The sequence below is a fragment of the Lytechinus variegatus genome, chromosome 4 (assembly GCF_018143015.1).
Source record: "Lytechinus variegatus isolate NC3 chromosome 4, Lvar_3.0, whole genome shotgun sequence".
Classification (NCBI taxonomy): domain Eukaryota; kingdom Metazoa; phylum Echinodermata; class Echinoidea; order Temnopleuroida; family Toxopneustidae; genus Lytechinus; species Lytechinus variegatus.
Window position 1 is genome coordinate 62,865,787 of NC_054743.1, and position 23,941 is coordinate 62,889,727.

At 37.7% G+C, this 23,941-nt stretch overlaps 1 protein-coding gene across 5 annotated transcripts in view; it reads right to left on the minus strand.

The window, feature by feature from the left end:
* The window catches only part of LOC121414480 (3-oxoacyl-[acyl-carrier-protein] reductase FabG-like), a 33,106-nt gene that overhangs the window by 5,512 nt on the left and 3,653 nt on the right, over positions 1-23,941 (minus strand). Inside the window, exons 1-6 of one of the 5 annotated variants that reach the window (XM_041607672.1) lie at positions 17,756-17,854; positions 16,671-16,804; positions 14,252-14,344; positions 4,721-4,806; positions 2,546-2,639; positions 481-550 (exon numbers count right to left, since the gene is read on the minus strand). In XM_041607672.1, the coding sequence (XP_041463606.1) occupies positions 481-550; positions 2,546-2,639; positions 4,721-4,806; positions 14,252-14,344; positions 16,671-16,691 (364 nt within the window). In that variant the 5' untranslated portion in view covers positions 16,692-16,804; positions 17,756-17,854. Of the gene's footprint in view, positions 1-480; positions 551-2,545; positions 2,640-4,720; positions 4,807-14,251; positions 14,345-16,670; positions 16,805-16,980; positions 17,244-17,287; positions 17,442-17,755; positions 17,855-23,941 lie in introns of those variants that run through there. The other 4 variants (XM_041607670.1, XM_041607671.1, XM_041607673.1 and 1 more) reach the window with 4 other exon arrangements.

Sequence of the window (23,941 nt, forward strand, 5' to 3'; positions counted from 1 at the left end):
AATCTCTTCAGAGTATGTATGACTGCATATATGCACGTTTGTAAACTTCACACAAGCCAGATTTAAGGTGGGTAAGAGGCTGACTTAGATTTAAGCACTATACCAAGCCAAAAAATACATTTAAATACCAAAGACATTGAGGGATTTTCCTATAAATCACAATACTGACAAAAATAATTAAAATTCTGGCTTAAGTATCAAATTGAATACCAGGGGGGTGTTTCACAAAGATTTAAGCATGACTTAAGTCGCACTTAAATGCCGACGCGTACATGATATGCAACGCGCGATCGTATTGATATATACGCATTAGTGCGCGTCCTCATGACACGATCTGACCAATGCGGTCAAGCCTTTCATACCGTACGCAACTTGGTATTTAAGTGCGACTCTAAGTCATACATAAATCTTTTTGAAACACCCCCCAGCACAGATAACTGAATTGCACTGTATATCACACAAGCCTTGAGTGTAACTCACCTAGTGCAGCACATCTTGTAAATTGATCCAAAGCGGCCTTTGACATGCAGTAACTCAAAACTCCTGCAAACTAAAAATAATAAAACAAATAATTACCCGATCAATCTTGAATGAAGATTTTCCAATGATCAAAATCATTTGAAAAAGGAGGAATGTAAGGAAAACTCTTTAATGATCTTTTTGACTTTTCTGAACCTTCTGAAGTTTACACCGGCAGGGCAGTAGTCTGCAAATCGCCAGCGTGCTGCTCACGTGTGGGTTAGAGTGTTGCTCTAAAACTTTCTACTGATGTTTTGTTTTTGATATCGGGATTCGAGTCATTCCAAGCTCTGATTGTTCTTGGAAAGAATGAGTTTTTGTAAGTATCTGTCCGGGCAAATGGCACTTCTATGCGAGTACCACTATTATTCCTTGTCTCTCTTGTCGAAATCAAGTTAATGTATTCCTCTTTGTTTATATCAACATTATCATTACTTCCCAGTGGGCTTTAATTTCTAAAAATCATTTTCTTCTTCTCTTCCTCCCTCTTGCTTTTTTCTGTTGCTCTTGTTCTTCTCTCCTTCATCGTTTCCTTATTGGTCTTCCTAGGCTTTCTACTAGTCTGCAGGCACAGACGTTGGTATTCCCCATTCACATAGTGCATAATGCAGAGGCTGATTTAGGCCGTGTTTATGCTTCCACTTTTCAGGCCAGAATCAGCGTTTCCAAACGTGATTAGTCCAAAACACGGTTGCGTCCATGCTTACTTTCATTTAAACGCTGTTTCAAAATGCCGATCGTAAACTCACAAAAAGGTGCGTTTGTAAACGTCGTTTGACCAGAATCAGGCTTTCTGAGGAAGTATAAACAGAACCACGATCGTAAACGTGTTTAAATGACGTCATTTGGCACATGCTTCCGGTGAGATGAAAATCCGCGGGCAAATACAGTCGTATTACTCCATGTTATCTCCACGTAATAACAACAATCGGAAAAAAAACTTTCGAAAAAAGGCGCGCCCAATTTGACCTCGCTTTACGATGCGAAGCCAGCTTCATGATTTGCTCTGAAAAGCATAAACAGCACTCCCAGAACCACGTTTACGATCGGCGTTTTGAATCAACGTTTGAAATCGCTGATTCTGTCCTCGCAATGGAAGCATAAACACACTCTTAGTGAAGCTAGATTCACTATGTGCTGTGGCTGGCTCTACTATAAAGGACAGAATCTTTGGAGTCTAGTCTTCACTCTAGACCCGTTATGGTTGAAGTGTCAAATATGGGTCTGTGCCTTCAGACTAGCTTTCTACTTCTCCATCTTCCTCCCTCATGTTGTTTTGTTGTTGTTTCTCCTTCTTTGTCTTCTTTGGCTTTCTTCTCCTTCCTCTCCTCCCTATCTCCCCTCCTCCATTTCCGTATCTCCCCCCTTTTCTTTCTTCTTCCTTCTTCTCTCTTCTTCTCTCTTCTTCCTTCTTCTTCCTTCTTCTTTCTTCTTCTCTCTTCTTCTCTCTTCTTCCTTCTTCTTCCTTCTTTTTCCTTCTTTTTCCTTCTCTCTTCTTCTCTCTTCCTTCTTCTTCCTTCTCTCTTCTTCCTTCTTCTTCCTTCTCTCTTCTTCTCTCTTCTTCCTTCTTCTTCCTTCTTCTTTCTTCTTCTCTCTTCTTCCTTCTTCTCTCTTCTTCCTTCTTCTTCCTTCTTTTTCCTTCTCTCTTCTTCTCTCTTCTTCTCTCTTCTTCCTTCTTCTTCCTTCTTCCTTCTCTCTTCTTCTCTCTTCTTCCTTCTTCCTTCTCTCTTCTTCTCTCTTCTTCCTTCTTCTTCCTTCTTCTTCCTTCTTCTTCCTTCTCTCTTCTTCTCTCTTCTTCCTTCTTCTTCCTTCTTCTTCCTTCTTCTCTCTTCTTCTCTCTTCTTCTCTCTTCTTCCTTCTTCTTCCTTCTTCTTTCTCCTTCTCCTTCTCCCTTGTACTTTTTTATATCATTATTCTTTAATGCTTTAATGATTTCAAACATAGAATTGCCACTTGAATAATATCATCATCATTATTAACATTGTTCCAGGTAGGTTTGTGAAATAGATAAATGACAGGTACTCACTGCTCGTATCCCATTCACACTGGATACATTTACTATGTTTCCTCTGGTGTCAATGAGGTGAGGCACTGCTAATGATGTTAGATGGAACACGGACCTAGATAATTAATCATAATTTAAAAATATGTACTTCAGACATATGTGTGGAGGCGCTGTGGCTCAGTGGAATAGTCTTTGGATTGATTTCAGCATTGTAATCATAAATGAAAAAAAAAATATTTTTAGAATATATATATTTCAGAGCTGTTTTGGCTCCCTGGAATAGTGTTTGGATTGATAATTGTATGGTATGCAAGGAAAAACAATCTGGGATGCTCCTGCTGAAGATATTTATATCTCACTAAATAGAGTAAAATTCAGAGCAAAATGCTGAAAATTTTATCAAAATCAGATAATAAATAACAGTTATTGAATTTTAAAGATTTGCATTATTCAGGTGAAACAGTTCTGGGCATGATATCATGAATATTCATTAAGTTGGCCGATGTCATATCCCCACTTGTTCTTTTGTATTTTATCATATGAAATTGTTTATTCAAAAATTTTCTACTAAGAACTAAACAATTGAACTGACAACTGATTAAATGCATTAGTAATTTCTTGCAGCAACTTATTTCTTCATAATGGAGACACATCATTTACACATTTATGAAAAAATGAAACTATGATTTCATGTAATAACATGAGAAAAAGGAAAATGGGGATGCGACATCATCAGCCCACGAAATAAATATTCATGAAGACATGCCTAGAACTGTTTCACCGGAATAATGCAAATCTTTAAAACTCAATAACTTCTCATTTGTTATCCAATTTTGATCCAATTGTCAGCATTTTGCTCGGTGAATTTCACTCTAAGATATAAATATCTTCAGCCCAGAGCATCCCTTTAAGACCCTGGATGAAGGTAAACAATCCCTTTAAATGCAGTTAAGAAGAGATTGCAGTGGCTGGCTTGTCTTTTCTCATATTGTCAAAATGTAACTTCTTTTCACTTATATTATTATTTTTGTGATTTATGCTTATTACTTTTGCTGTTAAAGCTTTGATATTTCATGTAATTTTTACCATTGGTATACAAAGTTAAATTTATAGTGCATTCCATTAATATTCCTTATCAATTCTTATAATTTTCCTTTGTAAACTTTTATATTCATGTACTTTGTTAATACGCTCTGGCTGAGTAATAAATAATAGTCAAGTGGCGGACTCTTTATTTATAAATTTTATTACTTTTTTGTATTCCTTACACAATCGTCACATTCTGGCATTACTTTGTTATAATCAATTTCTTACCTGTCCTCTCCTCATTAAGACCAAATTTTTTTCTGGATCCTGCAGACTTAAAGGGGAAGTTCACCCTGAAGAAAACTTTCTTGTAAAAATAGCAGAAAAAATAGTAAAAAATATTGGTGAAGGTTTGAGGAAAATCCGTTAAAAGAGTAAGAAAGTTATTAGAGTTCAAAGTTTTGGATTTGTTACGTCATAAACGAGCAGCTGTCCCATGTGTTATGTAATATAAAATGCATAAATTTATAACTTTGTATGGTTCCGATGACTTAATTTTGTTTTCTTTTCATGATCGGGTGTGAAACAATTTGTCTATTGATATACAAAAGTTACAGTGAAAACCATTTTCAATTTTCTGAGAAAATGACATTTCATTGATTTTTTACCATTCGCTATGTAGGAATGCTGCTCGCATATGACGTCACAAATCAAATAATTGAAATTCTAATAACTTTTTAATTATTTGATGAATTTTTCTCAAACCTTCGGCAATATTTTCATTAATTTTTCTGCTATTTTTACAATAAACTTTTTGTCAGGGTGAACTTCCCCTTTAACAAGCCTTGCTTTTTTAGCAGGTTCCCTCATATTTCACTCCTTTAAATTGTCTTTAATTCCAAATCGCTATTCTCTTTAATTTGAATTAATTGTTATGCCTTGTCTAATTTGTATTCTCATAAGTTTTCTGATATTGTTTTCATAATTTTGTTTGTACTTGTGAAATATGTGAAATATTTTGTTTTGTTTTGTGCATGGGCCATGGTGAATTTTATGTGTACCAATTTACAAAGAATTCCAAGAGGGTCGGGTGCAAAATTGCACATTCATTGGGTGAATTGGCATGGAATGACCCCATAATAAAAAAAAGGTAAGAAGAAGATATCATACCGAACATTAACATCCATCATGGTGTCATAGTTCTCCAGAGTACTGTTCTCAATAGATCCTAGAGATATAATCCCAGCATTGTTGACCTGAATAAATAAAGATAGTGTAGAGCTGTTGTGTGAACAGGGTTTTAAGTTGGAATAGTTATGTTACTTTAATAGATGTCTTCTGCATTATTCTTGATCATCCTCTCTTCTCTGTTAGTCATCAAAATTCCATCCTTTCTTCCATCACCTTCTTTACATGCCTTTCAACATACCAGATTCACTCTTCCATCCATTTCTTTTGTTCATGCTCATGTTCACTCATACTTCACTCTTGCTATTAGTTCTTATTCTCTGATTGGTTCTCTCCCTCTGACTTAAGTTCATTAATATTCATTAGCAGCTATTCATTTGCCATGTATATTCATGTATTTCTTTTATTTGCAATCTTTGATATTTGAATATTCATTATTTTCCTTTGTTATATATATATCATGTGTGTTAATATTTTATGCCTAATAAACCCCTGAGGTTTAAAGTAACTCAGCCCAGGGCAGTTCATCACAGGCAATCACTGAGTGAGGTTGTCTCTGTAAGTTCTTAGAACCACGCCCTTTACCGCTCTGGCCACACTACAAATTGGTAGCAGCGTTGGTCCCCACAACTTCAGGCAGAGACTCAAGCAAGTGATAGCCTCAAGCTATATTCACCCTACTTCGAGTTTAGCTTGCATTTTGCATGATATTTCACCCTACTTCATGGTTGGCAATTTTCATCCTACTTCAGAGATTTTGATATTCACCCTGCTTCAAGATAGACATCTTTGCTCTTCTCAGCGTGAATTTACTTAGATGTGGAGTCCCTGTTCTTCAATTTAGACAGATTTCTTCCTCCATCTTGAATTTTGACAAATACAGAAAGTCAAGTCTCCATTGATTGAGTAAGTCTTCAAACTTTTACTCTATTATATTTTTACATATGTCATCCTACTTCAGACAAGGTTGATACTTAGCTTCAAATTCTGCCAAGTGCATGACAGCAATTACAAGATTTGATCTTCCTTCTTCGAGACTGATGTTTGACAGCTTTATAATTATTCTCTTTTAAGCTTAGTATTGAATGACTGCATGATATTGTTGGTAGAAATTACATATCTACCTTCTTCATGTAACATGCAATCTTCTTTACTTGTTTGAGAGATAATTAGTCATCCTTCATCACAGAGAGAGAAGAAGTCATCGCCACATAGTCTTCCTTCTTCATGTACGTATTTTGATTCCTGTTACCTGTTTCTCTCAAATATGAATAATTTTCGCCTAGAATTACCAGAAATTTTCTCAGGTGAAGATGGAAAAGATTTCCACCAATGGATCCGCCGCTTTGAGTTAGCAATCCAAGTTATTCCTGATGGTCCTAGCAAGGCCCATATTCTTCTGCCAGCTAGACTGACTGGTTCGGCGTTCACAGTATACGAAGGATTGCCAGAATCTCAAAAAAAGAACTTTAACTTAATCAAGGCCAAGTTATCACAAGTTTTTGGAAGATCCCAGTACATAGAAACTTTCAAATCATGTATTACAGCCAGGGTTAGGCAGTACAACGAGCCCTTGGAAGTCTTTGCTTCTGCCATTATCACTATGGTTGAAGAGGCTTTTCCTAGCTACGATCAGGAGGCAAAAGAGGGGGAATGTTTTCGCCGGTTCATCGCTGGTCTCGACACTCAGTTACAAGTGAAGATACATGAACTTGGTGGTATGACTCTCAACGACGCACTTCAAATCGCATTAAGAGTCGAAAGAGCGCAGCAAACAGAGAAGACGCAACAAGTCTCCCTTAATCCAACTCCAAGTCCTGTTGCAGCAACATCACTAGATCCCCTGTACTTGAAGTTGATACAACGACTGGACAATATAGAGAAGAAGATGGATGGTTTGTCGCTTTCTCCTTCTTTGCATGACACCCACCATCGTCAGGCTGACCGCCATAGGTCTCCTAGTCCTCCACCCTATCCTCACCAATCTTCTCGTTATCGATCACCAAGTCCACGTCGCTATGATGATCGTCGTAGGTCAACACACCCTGAACGTTATCGATCACCAAGTCCACGTCGCTATGATGATCGTCGTAGGTCAACACACCATGAACGTTATCGATCACCAAGTCCACGTCGCTATGATGATCATGGTAGGTCAACACACCCTACACAACGACCTCGATCTCCATCCATTACTAAAGAACCTAGACGCAGTTTTGATCAACGATTCCAACGATCACCCTCTCGTCATGTTCGTTTTGAAGAGGGAAACTACCAATAGTTGGTGACGAGGGTCAGTCATCAACAGTCACTACCCCGACCCATGTTGACATAGAATATGACTCCTCAAAGGAACAGCAACCACCCTACATCCCTATCACTTTTGATAACAAGTATGTTTTGGCATACATTGATTCAGGCTCTTACATCTCTGTCATCAGCAGTGAGTTTTACGAGTCCATACCCAAATCTAAAAGGAGCCCCTTAATGAAGTGTCATTTAGCAGCTACTTCAATCACTCGAGAAGTACTAGACATTATAGGATCGATTCACTCCTTGGTCCATCTAGGCAACACCAGTAGACGACACACATTCATAGTCGCAAGAGGTATTAGTCACTCCGTCGTAATAGGATGGGACTTTTTCTGGAAGTTTGATGCTACAGTCTCCCCTACTTCCTTCACTCTACCAGGTCAGACAATACCACTTGTAAGCAAAGATCAACATCAAGAGCAATCATCCTTGAAATGCAGTGTTTCACTCCTCCCTACTTCAGACATTTCTCAGAGTCAACAGAAGAATGCTGAACAGTTACTCTCAGCCTACTCAGATGTCTTCAGTTCATCATCTGATGACATTGGCAAGACAGATTCAACCTATCATCATATCACCACCACAAGTGATGTTCCCATCTGTCAGAGAGCTTACCGCACTTCTCCAGCTATGCGTGTAGAAATTCAATCCCAAGTCGACGAACTTTTACGAAGAGGAATCATCGAAAAGAGTTACAGTCCTTGGGCAAGTCCGATCGTGATGGTCAAGAAAAAGGACAAGACGTTTCGCTTCTGCGTAGACTACCGAGCCTTAAATGCCGTGACCATCAAAGATTCACATCCCATACCCAGGCAAGATGACTCAATCGACGCCCTCTCATCCTCAAAGTTCTTTTCAGTAATCGACTTATCAAGCGGCTACTGGCAAGTCCCACTTAACCCAGAGGACAAAGAAAAAACAGCGTTCACTACTGGCACAGGGTTATACCACTTCAACGTAATGCCCTTTGGACTGAAGAACGCTCCAATGACCTTCCAACGACTAATGGAATCAGTTCTACATGGTCTTCATTGGTCCATCTGCTTAGTCTATCTAGATGATGTTATCGTCTTAGGGAAAAACTTCGAAGAGCATCTACGCAACCTAAAAGACGTCCTCCATCGCTTCAGAGAAGCTGGTCTAAAGTTGAAGGCGTCCAAGTGCCAATTCTTTCGTAGAGAAGTTACTTACCTAGGCTATGTGATCAATGCCAATGGTGTTCTACCTGATCCTTCAAACATCACCAAGGTATCATCCTGGCCTCGACCTCGAAGCCCAACCAACATCAGGTCATTCCTTGGTCTTGCTTCGTTCTACCGCCGGTTTATTCAAGATTTCTCGAAGATAGCATCTCCGCTCACCAATCTTACACAGAAAGGTGCCAAATTCATCTGGACAGAGCAATGTGATGTCGCATTCAACACTTTGAAGAGAGCTCTTACCAATCCTCCATTGCTAGCTTACCCTGACTTCTCAGTAGAATTCAACCTCTCAACAGATGCCTCGCTCAATGCTATAGGTGCTGTACTATCTCAAGTACAAGACGGCCAAGAGAGAGTTGTTGCCTACTTCAGCCAGATGCTCTCAAAATCTCAGCAGAAATGGTCAACCTACGATAGAGAGCTTTGGGCCATCATCGCTTCTGTTCGCAACTTCAGGCATTATCTTAGAGGTCAGCAATTCACCATCTTCACTGACCATCAACCTCTTCTTGGTTATGAGAAAGTGCCTATTCAGGACGATCTCTCTGGACGACGAGCTCGTTGGATAATCGAACTGGATGCCTATTCTTTCCACATCAAGCATCGCAAAGGTCGTCAGAACAGCAATGCTGATGCTATGTCTCGTCTTCCTACATCTTCTCCTGAACAAGTCGCTAATGATGAGGTAATGACAAGGAACCACACTTCCTCTACTCGAGTCGCCCTTCCATTAGAGTGCAATGTGATGCAGACTCGTTCTTCTACTCAAGCCACACATGAAAGCCAGACTGAAGACAAGTCCCAGCCTACATCCACTCAACCCCAAGATGCACCAGAGACCTTCACCCTTACTGGTCAAGAATCTGAGCTACGATACTATCAGAACAAAGATAGAGACATTCGACATGTAAAAGAGTTTGTCAAGGATGGATATAGACCCTCTGTAAGAGAAATTCGCAACTACAATCCGCGAATGAGGAAATTTCTTTGGGAGTATCCTCGTCTAGTCATCGACCAAGACATCCTCTATCGTACAAAGCTAGATCAGTTTGGTGCAACAACACAACAACCAGTAATACCAGCAAGCCTCATCCCGAAGGTATTACAAGAGCTTCATGGTCATCCGTCTTCAGGTCACTTTGGTCTCCAACGTACATTACTTCGAGCTGAAGCAACCTGCTACTGGCCATGTATGCGTAGGGACATAACTAACCACTGTTCAACATGTGCAACATGTGAAGCATTCCGCTCTCCTAATCCGAAGTACCAAGCTCCACTACGCAACATAACTACAGATCACCCTCTGCAAATGGTCTTTGCAGATATCGCAGAACTTCCTACATCTCGCCGAGGATATAAGTATATCTTAGTCATCGTAGATCATTTCAGCAAATACGTTAACATCTATCCGATGAAGAATCAAACTGCTCAGACTGTTGCAAAACATATCTTCGAGGACTATATAACTGAACATGGTATCCCAGAAGTTCTACACACAGACCAAGGTCGCCAGTTCGAATCCAGACTAGTCCAACAGTTATGCCAGAAACTAGGAATTCGCAAGTCAAGGTCAACACCTTATCACCCACAGGGAGCTGGACTTGTGGAAAGAGCTAACCGTGTCATAAAGGAACAACTTGCACGGTACGTTAGAGATCAAGGCGGAGATTGGGACAACCACCTTCATCAACTCCAACTCGCTTACAATTCTAGCGTTCACTCAACCACTGGCATGACCCCTTACTTCATCCTTCATGGACGAGAAGCCAGAGTACCAGCCAACATCACATGCCCAGTACCTATCCAATATGCTGATCCTCCCGAACAGTATGCGCTGGATCTTCACTCCCGTTTGAAGAAGTCCTTCCAGTATGTTCAGCAGAAAACTCAATCCTCCCAAAGACAACAGAAAGAGGGATATGATAAGAAGGTTCGCACACAAAAGTACAACATCAATGATCTTGTTTGGCTACATGATCCTACAAATGTCAGGAACAAACTCAATCCAAATTGGACAGGTCCATACTCAATCCTATCTTCTTCAGACGATGGACTGAACTACAGAATAGCTGATATTCACAACGAAAAATATCAGAAGGTAGTCCATCACAATCGTCTCAAGTTATGGAGATCCAAAGTTCCACAATCAAAGACAGTAACAGACAAACAGCCTAACCAAAGTCATCCTATCAACCCTCCTTCAAACACTCAACCACAGTTTGAACCTTCCTACATCGAATGGTCAACTGACCATCCCCAACAGCAGGCAGATACTGACCAACCTTCATGGTCAGGGCAGTCTGTCCCAGCACAAGAAGTTCACCCACGAACTCTTCCTTCATCTTCTGATCAACCTTCATGGTCAGAATCAACAGTTGGTCTTCCTTCATCTTCTGATCAACCATCATGGTCAGATAAGTCTACATCAGGTCCCAATGATCACTTATCATGGTCAGAGGAACCTATCCAGCCGAGACCAGATACCCTGCATCATCCAGACATGACTGACCACCAGCCACGGTCAAGAAAGTCGAAAACCAATCCAGGCTCTGAATCTTACTCAAAAACCAATCCAGGCTCTATAACTACATCGAAAACCAATCTAAGGTCTGCATCAAACCAAAGACAAGTAGCTGACCCCCCGTCAGTTAACACCAATCCAGGATCTACACTACAACAAAGAAGAGTAGCTGACCCCCCGTCAGCTAACGACGACCCAAACCCAGTCCAACCACCAGGCCCAGGTTCAGCCGATGTCCAACACGCCAACGCCCATGATAAAACTCAACCAAAAGACGATACTGTTACCATCTCGCGTTACGGAAGAAGAATTGTTAGACCAGAAGAATTGTTAGACCAGAACGCTTTCGTAATTCACAGAAATGATAAACTTTGATATTTGACTATAATTCATCATTGTGCATGACATTGACTAATGATAATCAATAATTAAAAGACTGAATATGAAAGACCGAACATTATCATCGACATTATCTTTCCGAGATGAACATTATCTTTCCGAGATGAATCAGAAATCAAGGACATTTTAAATATTTCGCGTAAGAGAAGAAACTGACCTTTTCCATATATTAATTGATCACATATGGCCAACTTGAACTTTCATCATATATATAGTTTCAGCTTCATCGACGTATTTTTCATCAAGATGATATATTCTGGACTCTCATCAAATATTGATTATAAAGACCTTTCATTGATAATGTAAACGACATCTGAAGCAAATTATTTCAATGTGCCATTAGATTTTCTTTTATGCATTAGTGAAATTTTGTATAGTTTCATGCTACATTTGAATATCGCCCATATACATGTACATGTTTATCCCCTTCATGATTGATGCTATTTTACACATATTCCAATCTATTACAGGAATATACTAGTACAAAATTCTGATTTCACGTTATGATTTTGATTGGCAGTTTTCTTCATAAAATTGAAAATTGTCAAATGTGTATTCAATTTTGCAAAAAAAAAAGGTTTGGAAATTGTGTAAATTTTGCAGAACGAAAATGAAAAGGTTCAGAATTTGTTCTTTTTATAAAGAAACAAGTATATTGATTTTTTTTTGCAAAGAAGCATTTTAAAAAAAGGACACATTTGTATTGTTTCAAGTCTTGCAACAGAAGTCCTTAAAAAAAAAAAAGGAAGGAAACAGTATTTTAGAAGATACAATTTTTTTTTTTTTGCACAATTTGAAAAAAAAAGTTTACTTAGATAAAAAGTAACAAGAGAAAAAAAGTTATTTCTTTTGTATTTTAGAATATATATGATCCAAATTTGAAATCATTTAATTCTTGGGTCATATGTGAAAGAAAATTATCCATATTTTTTTATGTATCAAAAATATTGATGTCGGACAGTTTTGGTTCTAAACCATATAAAAATCCGATTCAAAGAAGAGTTCATAAAGTTTTGTTTACAAAATAAGGTTGCATTTTATTAGTAAAATGAAAAGTTTGCAATGTACATATTTTTCTCCAAAGGTAAACTTCGATACATTTTGAATGACGTACAAGATTTGTCAGTTGAATTGTGAAAAGTTCAATTTAGGTGATATTTAATTTTTTTATAGAAAAAAGTATTGAGATAAAAATGTCATTTTTAAGGAAATTTGAAGTTTGCTTTCCCTACAAAAAATACTTAGCTTGGATATTAATTTGATAATGTTAGATAATTATTGAATTATTGTATTAAGAAAAAAAAATGTATATTTAGTCTTTTTATGAAAAAAAAAAAGTTTTCAAAGTTTTGGTCAAATTGATTATGACTTCGACAAATTGATGTAATTTGTTTTTCTCTGATCATAAAATTTGAAAGATACTCTTTTATGATGAAACAGTTATTTTAACATGTTAATTGATCGTCACTTCTTTGATCAATGTAAAATTTTCATTGCAGAATTGATTTGCATATAAAAAAAATACATATATATATATTTTTTTTTTTTAAACTTCAAACGTTATATTTCGAAGTCACCATGATTGATATGAAATATAAACTTGATATGTACTTTATTTAGATATCATGAATATCATAGTTGAAAACATGCATTTTTATGTTTTATATTTTTTTTTCCTCATACATGAAGATTAATTTTAAAATGAGGACATTTTATTTGTAAGAGGAGATATTGTTTGTAGAGCTGTTGTGTGAACAGGGTTTTAAGTTGGAATAGTTATGTTACTTTAATAGATGTCTTCTGCATTATTCTTGATCATCCTCTCTTCTCTGTTAGTCATCAAAATTCCATCCTTTCTTCCATCACCTTCTTTACATTCCTTTCAACATACCAGATTCACTCTTCCATCCATTTCTTTTGTTCATGCTCATGTTCACTCATACTTCACTCTTGCTATTAGTTCTTATTCTCTGATTGGTTCTCTCCCTCTGACTTAAGTTCATTAATATTCATTAGCAGCTATTCATTTGCCATGTATATTCATGTATTTCTTTTATTTGCAATCTTTGATATTTGAATATTCATTATTTTCCTTTGTTATATATATATCATGCATGTTAATATTTTATGCCTAATAAACCCCTGAGGTTTAAAGTAACTCAGCCCAGGGCAGTTCATCACAGGCAATCACTGAGTGAGGTTGTCTCTGTAAGTTCTTAGAACCACGCCCTTTACCGCTCTGGCCACACTACAATAGCTCAGTGAGTTGTGTTACTAGGCAGTGCTGCACCATCCCGAGTTTGCCAATCTCAAGATTTTAGCCAGATCAGCCCTCTTCGCGATTCAAGAAGCCCCGTCTCCACCATCGCAAGAAGAGCGATTCTTGCTCGAGTGAGGCATCAATGCATTATGGTCTGACGCCTATATAAATAATCCTGAGTGCGTCTCCACCTCCGAATTAGTGCAATAATTCGTAAAATAGCGTGCTATTTTGCAAATAAACTAGGTGACTTGGGATTGCAATCTTGAGATTAATCCTACGAAATAGCTCGATAATTGCGTCTCCATTGCAAATAATCTCGAGATTGTTCAGATCGGGATAATTTGCCGGATCAGAAATAGCGCGCTAATTTGAAACTCGGGAAGGTGCAGACGGCCCTACTCTGCCACTCACAATACCCACAATAATATCTTTCACATTTGCTCTGCGGTGGGCGTATGGCGAGTCAAAAACAGCACTTTTAACATTTCACAGCTTATTATAGGTGGTTTGAATAAAAATGAATAAACAGCTGATTTCATATCCTAAGCTCTTTAAAATGATATAAAAATCCAATGAATTGCCAGCTCTAATGTTGTGCCTATTATTTTTCCCCATTTGCCTTATATCTAAATATGCCCTCTAGAAAATGGCCTTCCCCTACAAATATAAAAGAATAAGGCCTGAATATCCAATCACAAGTGAATTTTCATCGGTATGCCTATTTGATTTTTCTTCATTGATTTGAATACATACATAAGGTGTTGTATGGGATAATTTGTAATTTTTAAAGTTACAATCTGAAAATAATCTCTCACCAAAATATCCAGCTTTCCATACTTCTCCACCGTCCGCTCAACAAGGTTTTCTCTGTATGAACTATCTCTCAGCTCTCCGACAACCAGAAGAGGCTATTAGAATAATCAAGACGTCAACAAAAATTAATTAATTAATCATATGAATAGGACACGATGGATTTTTTAACAGGAAATTTTGATAAATATGCCTCTACCATGGGTCCTGTTTCATATTTAAGAATCGTTAAAATTATAAAAATACAATGTTTCTATAACAAGTTTACTTTCAGCCAATTAAATGGAAGGATTTTATTAGCTGTTACTCAAATTTATTATAGGAAATTTATATGAATTACATGTACTTAATTTTACTGAAAATTGCAAAAAACAATGATTAGAGAATTTAATCTAAATAAAACTACAACATGAAATACAATTCTCAGTGCCAGGGGCTACCATTGGAAAAAATGTACATGTAGCTCCAAATCAGAAATAAATTCAATCTAACATTTTTTTTAAAATCATCATCATCGTGTCATTCTATGGGACACAAAATCAGTCTAGAATATCATATGACCCCTCCACTAAAATTGGAAAAATATACCAAAGAATTCAAGCATCATATTATTATCTGATAATGATAATTATCTAAGACATTTAGCAAGGAAAAGATGGGCACATATACCCCATCACCATCATCATCTGCTATATTCTTGAAAGGGCTCTGGAGCCTTTCTCTGTCAAGATATCTAATGAAAGCCATTCCCAACCCAATGGAAGCGATTATTTACACTGTAGTCAGAAAAAAATAAATATGCTGTACTCCAGAGTCTAGACTTGTTGCAAAGACTTGCAATATTACTTTATAATGTAACCACTTTGTAATGTAACCCGTTCCCGTTGCAGTATGGGTTAACCTGCCGGTATGCCCTCGATCGCGGGTTGCGGGCCGAGTTCATTCTCAAACCCGCAGACCGTCGTATGAAAAAAAGGGAGAAGTAACGACGCATAATAAAAACATTTACTATGAAAATTGAGTTATGATCATGTGCTTCTTACGTGGCGGATTCTTTTGGAGACGTAGATATTTCCTTTAAAAAAATGCCGGTGAATTTTTGTCTTGTGAACAGTGAACAGGACAGACAATTTGACATAATACATCGAGTTGCTCTTTCAAAGGAGCGCCAGTGCAGCACAGTAAAAATCAATCGCATTATCGAATGAAATACAAAAACAGAAGGAAATAATATGGAGATACACAAGAAAAAATTGACTGTATCATTATCCAGGTACTTATTTCAATTTTGATTACTTTATAGACAAGGTCCCATAGAATTGAATATTGTAATTATGATTGTTGTGAGTCGCCGTGTCGACCGACCTGGACTGAAAAACAACATTGCCGATCTTTGCTGGGCAGCCTGGGATAGCTAGCGCGTGCCAAGCTGCAGCTCCGATCCGAGGCATTAATTGTGTAATGCTTTCAATTTAGAGATCAGAGGACACATTTCGTGGTACAAAGTCACAAAAAAAAACATCAACCAATCAAGGAGACAAAAACAGTCAACCTGCCCGAAACATTGAATCTCTCTACTCATCATCATCTCTACTCGCCGACTCAAGCCAGCATCTCCTCATCCATCCTACTACTCAAGCTGTTTTTTTCAACTCATCAATCTCTTCTGGTTTACAGTCCTTAATTTCAGGACTACATTCAAGAAAGATTACTCTACTCTCAAAACTCAATTTTCTCGCCTCTCCATTTCCTTTTTCTTCTTCTATCCACTGTTACTATATATCTCTCATGTTGTACCGTAAACCACTCATTCAATGAACAAGGTTATGATATAACCTTGTTCTCACTTAGTTATATCTCCATGTGTGGCAAAATAAGGGTGGCAATGTTTGGCTTATTTTCTCTTTTTCTTTGGGCAAATGCTTGATTTTTTTGCACTGACAATTTCCATTACACCTATTATTCATACAACTTGACTCTTATTTAAATTTGATTCTTTAAATCATTTTTTTCTTAATTAAAAATAGAGATCAAAAAATGAAAATTTTCTTACCATATTACTTTCCACCAATAGAGGGCGTACAAAAAATATGCCCAAATTCAAGTTTTGAGCGCTCTGGTGAATACAAAAATTATTCCCAAGTTACTAGTGAAAAATAAATTGCAACTGTATGGAAATAAGTAATTTTGGTCACAATTGATATTTTATTGATTTTTTAAAGTGTGTGCTCTGTACAACATTGGCATACCATAGTCCTACCTGTAGATTCCCCACAGGCAGGGTGGTAGCAGTGAACAAGTGCCGTAAACCACATCAGCGATGCCACCATGCACACCTTCAAACAACATCCAAGGCATATTATGTCACTTCAATTATATTTGTTCATTGGATATGGAAATAAAATGAAATGAGAAAAATCCTACCTCCTCGTCTCCTGTCTGCATGCACGCATCTCTCGTCCTCTTCAAGTTATCCTCCTTTCGACCGGCAAGGACTAGCTTTGAACCAAGCCGAGAAAACAGGATGCTTGTTGCTGCTCCTATCCCTGAGCTGGCTCCTATAATTGTATACAAGAGAAAAGAATGACCTCTTTGACCTTGTAGGGATATGAAACACAGGTGCGAGCATAACGCCTGAATGAAAGAAAGTTATGTAAAATACTAACAGGTGCAAGCATAATGTTCAGGCATAGACCCTGAAGTGAATGAAAGTTATAAATGTAAAAATACTTACATGTACAGGCACAAGCATAACTCTTGAGCATAGAGCATGAATGAATGAAAGAAAGTTATGTACAATACAGATCAGCCTGTATTGTCTGCCTGCACAAGGCCAGGTGTGGAAATGAATAGGACAAACTTTTGGGTTGGTTTTTAGGCTGAGTCCTGGAAAGGACCCTTGATATTGAAGAGATTCAACCAATAACATTTGTTTCTTTTAAGTTCTCTTTTATCACCAGGAAAACAGCCTCTGCCACTCCTCTGTATAATTAGCACTACATAATAACAATGTACTTTAGGCCTGTGCTATAGTTGTATAACTCCAACCATCCACAAGAAACATCATCTCACCAACTGATCATGAAATATCAAAGTCTTCTAAAGTTCTTCTGACTTCAGAGAGTGAGAGCAGCTGAGACCAGCAAGCAGTCTCTACTTTCCAGAATGCAGTCTGACTCCTCTTCCTAAAGAATGACTAGCTGGATCTACACAGTCCAAGACAAAGGGAATCACTCACCCACCAACACCTTTACAAATTACATGCAAGAGGGAAAATGCCACAATACCTCTCTAATCATCCCTATAGGGTGTTAGCACATTGAGCATTAGAGGTACCCCCAAAAGGTGGGGGAAAGCAAGGTCATTGTCTGCATAGGATGGGGTCTTACTTTGATCTGCCCGATACCCAGATACAATTCCTATAAAACAGAACTACCTGATACAAAATACACATAAATACATTATGATATAATTACATCTTACAACAATATGTAACACAGTTGACATACATGTACCCTGCAACTTGGCAGTTCGCTCTTCAACCTTGTAGTTGTGCGCATTATGTGAACCTGGAGTTAATTAAAAACTGAACTGAGATAAGAAGGAGATGAGAATAAAGTGATTTACATTTTCTATCCCCACATGTTATTTCGTGCCCATTTCCTTCAACCTCATGACCCCAAAATTGTCACTCCTATATCCATGCTAAGACCAAGTTGGAAGTTAATCCACGAAATACTTCTTCAGTTATAGAGAGAACAAAGGGCAGATTGATGAAGAGAAGAAAGGGAAGACCCAAAACCCTCTCTGCCACACATCCTTTGAAAATGCAATTAAAATCACAATGGAGAGCTGAGAGGCTTTTGTCAAAAGTTGGTGGACTGGGACAGCAGATCAACTGAAGATTTGCACTGGACAAACAACTGCAAATATGTCATTGTCCAGAGTCAAGCGATTCGCATGCTGTCCCAGTCCACCAACTTTTGACAAAACCTCTCACTCTCACTCTCAGCTCACCATTGTGATTTGAGGGTTTCCCAGTACTAAATGTGAAAAGTCTGGAACATCATAGTCAGCGGAGGCATAATAAACTGAAATTTAATGGCAGAGATTATCAAAAACTTGACATTATTAAAGAGGAATCCAACCAAACTAATTTTTTTTTTTTAAGTAAAAATAAAAATCTCAAGTGCATAGGTGAAAGTTTGAATATCGGAAAAACTATTTAAGAAAGTTATGAATCTTTAAAAGCTGAAAGAAAAATTGGTAATCACTATAACCATGAAGAATTCAAATTGGCCACAATGGTGAAGTTGTGGTGATGCAAGGCAAGGGCTTTTCTTCGATTTACTCCAATACATGGAAATTACTAAAATATCTTCTTTTAAAAAAAAATTTACTTCAAATTATATTTTTCTTTCATGAGGACATAAACATTACTACCTTGGTTATAATATTCTTATTACTGCCCCAGGGTAAGAAGCACTTAGGAGAAAACTACAAATCCCTGAAAATTAAAGGACAAGTCCCCCAACAAAAAGTTGATTTTAATAAAAGAGGAAAATCCAACAAGCATAACACTGAAAATTTCATCAAAATCAGATGTAAAATAAGAAAGTTATGACATTATAAAGTTTTGCTTAATTTCACTAAACAGTTATATGCACATCCTGGCTGGTATGCAAATGAAGAGACTATGTCATCCACTCACTATTTCTTTTGTATTTTATTACATGAAATATTCAAATTGCTGCCATTGCTGCTCTAAATATTGACCAAATTTCATGCTTTTGGTATCTTTGTAAAGAAGAATTATTCTTTCAGGTCATGTGTTTGGATTTTTAAAAGGATGTTGTAATATAGGGACAACTTTTGATCTAAAACATGAAACAAAATAATTTTTTCATGCAACAAATGTTGTTGTTTTCACACTTAATTTCTGTTTGAGCACAAAGCTTTCATATCATATGGTTTTTATAAGATGTATTTTCAATGGGTCAGCAGCCAGCATTTCATAGATTAAGTACATTTAGCAGCTCAAAAACAAAAATACTGCGCTCTGATAGGTCATAGAAACCACACACCCACGCAAATTTCAATGTTCCCCACACTGGGCCTCTGCAAGGTCACACTCACCATGTGGTAATCTCTTCAAATTAGCCGCGCTTGTTGTTCTGAAAACATTATTCAGCCAATCAGAACTCTGGATTTTATGTTACTCAGAAATTTCAGAAATCTCGTCTTGCATCTTGATGGAAAAAGCTGGCTGCTGACCCATCACTTACCGTGTTTACACATTGACTCGGCTCGGGTGTTGAATCCGCGAGCCGGGTTGAACACTGCGAAGAAGGGATCAGAGATCGCGTTTATACGTACATATAAAAAGGCGAGTTCAAAACGGCTCGCGGATCTCGAAAGGAAGAAGAAATTCACCGCCGGAATCAAATCTTGTCCGTGCGAACAACAACAATGCCAAAAGTGAAAGCGCCCGCAGTGACCTGGTCAAGAGAGTTCGACACGGCTTTCTGTTTACACACAAAAAAATTGCCAAGTCTGACTCGGCTTGCGGGTTGAAACCTACGATTTTGTAGGATCGATAAAGCCGTGTTCGACACGGCTCGCGGATCACTCTGATCGCGTTTACACAGCATAAAATTGCCGTGTTGAGCATGGCTCGCGTGTCGAACCCCCGAGCCGTGTCACTGTGTAAACACGGTACAAAAGATGCTACATATCAAGAGTGACATCGAGAGTATAGAGTTTGAGCTTTCTGATGATATAAATAATGTTGGTGCCTTCAGGTAAAAAATACACTTATCAAAAAATTTCATTCAAAAGAAATGACCAATATAAAAGAGTAACATTTACTTTTACCTATGTACAAAAATAATCAATATTACTCAAAGAGAAAGTGGTTATATTCTTTGAGAAAGAAAGTCTCACAATTCATGAGATTTTGCAGGGACATGAATTCAGCCACAAGAGGACTTGGATAAATCTTGCTCATTTGCTCATTAACACAGGGGCTTGCCGACTGACTGGGTCAACATCATCTCCTCACCTTCTAAATTGTCATCATCATCAATTACATGATCACTTCCCTCCTCATTTCGGGCCCCAATCAATCTTCTTCATCATTATTATCTGATCATTTTGTCAACACCATCACATCATTATTGTCTTTACCATCACTTTAAAGTCCTTATCATGACATCAATCAATCATATTCATTCACTCTGTCTCTAAGTCTAATGTTACTCAAAGATAAAATCAAATATATGCTTTCATTAAAAACATATATTTATCTTATTTTTGAGTAATTCTAGACTTAACTAAGAGACAGAGTGAATGAATTTCTAAATCTAAATTCCATGACATCAATTTGATAAAGCAGAGCCAGATCAACATCTCTAGATCTAACTGTTGGTTAATCAATTCAGCAACACACCAACAAACACTAGACAACAGGAAGTGCACTCAAAGACAAGATACATGCCCCCCCCCCCTGAAAAAAAGGCAGATACCGGTACTAGATGTAGATCTAGTGAAAAAAAATTTAATTTTTTTTAATTTAGGCTTTAAAGTTGAATGAAGGTCATGTTTGTGGACTTCAAACTTCATATGGCTACGCAAGACTTTCATTGGCGTTGGCAAAATAAGTAAATTACAATTACAAAACAGTTCACCATTCAGTGCACGTAGCCTGGAGGCGTTTGGGGAGTAAAAGTCATCTAGTACTCTACGTAGGCTTACTCCCCACCGACGCCTGGGATGCCAAGCTATATTCACCCACGTACGGGTACAAAACCTGAAACTTTCGCCCCCGAGATTTCTACTTTCCCTCTAAACGATCTAGCCTTAAAACATGTACATGGGGTTCAACTTCATTTCCAACATTTCTGCGAGATTGATTTCATTTTTAAAGAAGAATTCATTAATAAACCAAGAAAAATGTTATGAAAAGATGGGATTAGCTTTCGGCCGTGTTTACGTCGCCATCTAGATTTTGTTGTCTTCCGCTTGGCGACAACACGCAAATCGCGCGATCAGGGGGCGAAAGTTTCAGGTTTTGTACCAGTACGTGGGTGAATGTAGCTTGGCATCCCTAGACCAAAAGCTTCGGTCTCTGTTATGTTGGTTGTTCAGCTGAACTCCATTGGCTTCACTCACCAAATACAGTAGCGATCGCAACGGGTTCGCGTTTAACACATTTCCTATTCTGCCAACACACAAAATGGGCAAAATTCATTGAGCCAGTGTATCAACATTTCAAATCCTTTTTTCATAAAATGTTACGATCTTTTTCTATTATATCTAAACTTAAGGCCGTTTTCGAAAGCACCACCTGTCCGTCGTCACACAATGGAAGTCGCCATTTTGGAAAATATGACTCCAGAACCAGGTTAATCTTGCAAGTTACTTTTACTTGTTGACGCCCTCTAGGGGCATCAAATAACCATGTGTTATGTATCATTAAAATCGGCAGACTTTCTTCTACAAGTTAGTGACGATTTCAGTTCAATGTCGGCAATGTTTTTCGTTACAAAAAGGAGTTTTTTGGACACTTAAGGTAAATCATGTTTCTATTTTCTTACTTCAAAGCCGTATAAACAGAAAATTTCCCAGGGAACAGTCAAATATCAGATATAAATTAATTCTTTGAAGTGTATTTGTATCAGAAAATCTAATTTTGATATATAAGAATGTGTCGCATAGCTGCGCAAGAGGCGAATGCAAGCCCATGTTGTGCCGCCTAGAGTGTGATTTTGGTGCCATGGCTGACCGAAAGGAGTGAGTGGGCGTGGTGGCCGTGGTACTTGATGCATGTATGTTATTGTTAAACCCATTGAAATTAGTTGTAGGTGATAAGTTGTGCATTTGATTTCTGCATGAATTATGTGTATTGATGATAAATTAATGATAATTTCAACTTAATATTTCAAGAAAAAAAAAACAGGCGGGAATTAAAGCATGTTTAATTCCAGTCTCATTTTTTTTTCATGGTGTACAGGCGCAGACCATGCATTGACTGCTGCCTGGTACTGGTATTAAAATGAATAGATACATGACTATATCTATATTCTGTTGTTTTGTGTCATCATCAATGAGCTGTCTCATCAATTCACATAATGCACACAATAATGGGTCCCTGTTTTATTATGTTTACTAGGAGGGAGATTATTTTGTAAATTTATGTGATTTTAAATGTAGTAGAAATTCAGATGTCAGAGATTTGCTTTTTAACTTTATATATTCCAATATATTTAATGTTAATATATTCTATAATTCTAAGCAGTGGAGTACATTTCTAGCTACTGTTGCAGCTCCAGCTGTCTGATCTCGCATTCTCGGATCTGCAAACAAGTTTGAGACATCATGGTAATTATACAGAATACAGAGTGAACATGGACAAACAGAAAGAAAAAAAAATTTACATGCAAAACTTAATTTTCTACTTTTGAATGATATACAGATACCGGGAAGTATAGTGGGACATTCATTTTGATTTTCTGATTAAAGTCTGTTGAAGAATGAGACCCCCAAGAGTTGATTAATTTTTTTTAACAACGCAAAGTGTCCCATGCACTTCTCTTGTCTTATTCTAATTTGTTATCTTTCTTCTTGTATACTATATTTTCACAAATAGAAGCTGTTTGAATAAGAAAAATATGAAGGTAACACAGCCATGCTCTACAAGATCACCTCTTGTGTTGCATTTTAGTCAAATTAACTTAGTAACCTACATGAAAAAAAGTATGGAAGTTTCTTAGATCTACAAGTACCTGTAGATCTGCCACCCAATGGGTACCGTACTTGTCTTGGGTGGCAGAAAAGTTCCGCGTATAGCGTCCCTTTAAGAGGCCATATCTTCAGTTATGGTGCTCCAATTGTAATTTGGTCTTCACCATTGAATTTGTCTTGAAAAAACCTTTCAAGTGATGTATAATTTGTATTTAAAAAAAAAAAAAAAATCATGTAATATAGCTAAATACAGAGACCGAAGTTCTAGCGCGGTCTGTACAGGGGACTCAATGGCCATAATATGTTTATGTACTTAAGATCAGATAAAACGGGGGCATAATCGTGATATAGTCCCTAAATCCAAAATGGGGATTATTAGAATCACACCTACCAGAACGCATGAAAATCACTTCCTTTCTCCAGAACACAGTCCCCAACTCTCGCACAGCTCTGTAGCAAAATGATAACACACACAAATGAAACACACTGTATATAAACACTAGGGTTCTCTCCCTATTATATACTCGTGATACAGTCCCCACTCAATGGGAAATCAAGTTTGATTTTCACGGCGGTGGGGACAGTTTCAACAGTATAGTATACTCGTGATACAGTCCCCACGCTATGGGATACACAGTTCACTTTGTACGCAGTGGGGACAGTTTCAACAGTATAGTATACTCGTGATACAGTCCCCACGCTATGGGATACACAGTTCGTTTGGCACGCAGTGGGGATAGCTCCAACAGTATCATACTCGTGATACCGTCCCCTCACAACATAAAATCGTGCTCGTTCAACAAGGGGATGGGGACAGTTTCCCGATGCAATGTGACAAGGATAAAGCATTTTAGGGTATGGCTGCGGAAGTTGGGGGGGGGGGGCTTCAGCCCCTCCCTTTTTCCAAACATAAACGTGAAAATATGACCATAGGATTGTGATTTTATGTGCAG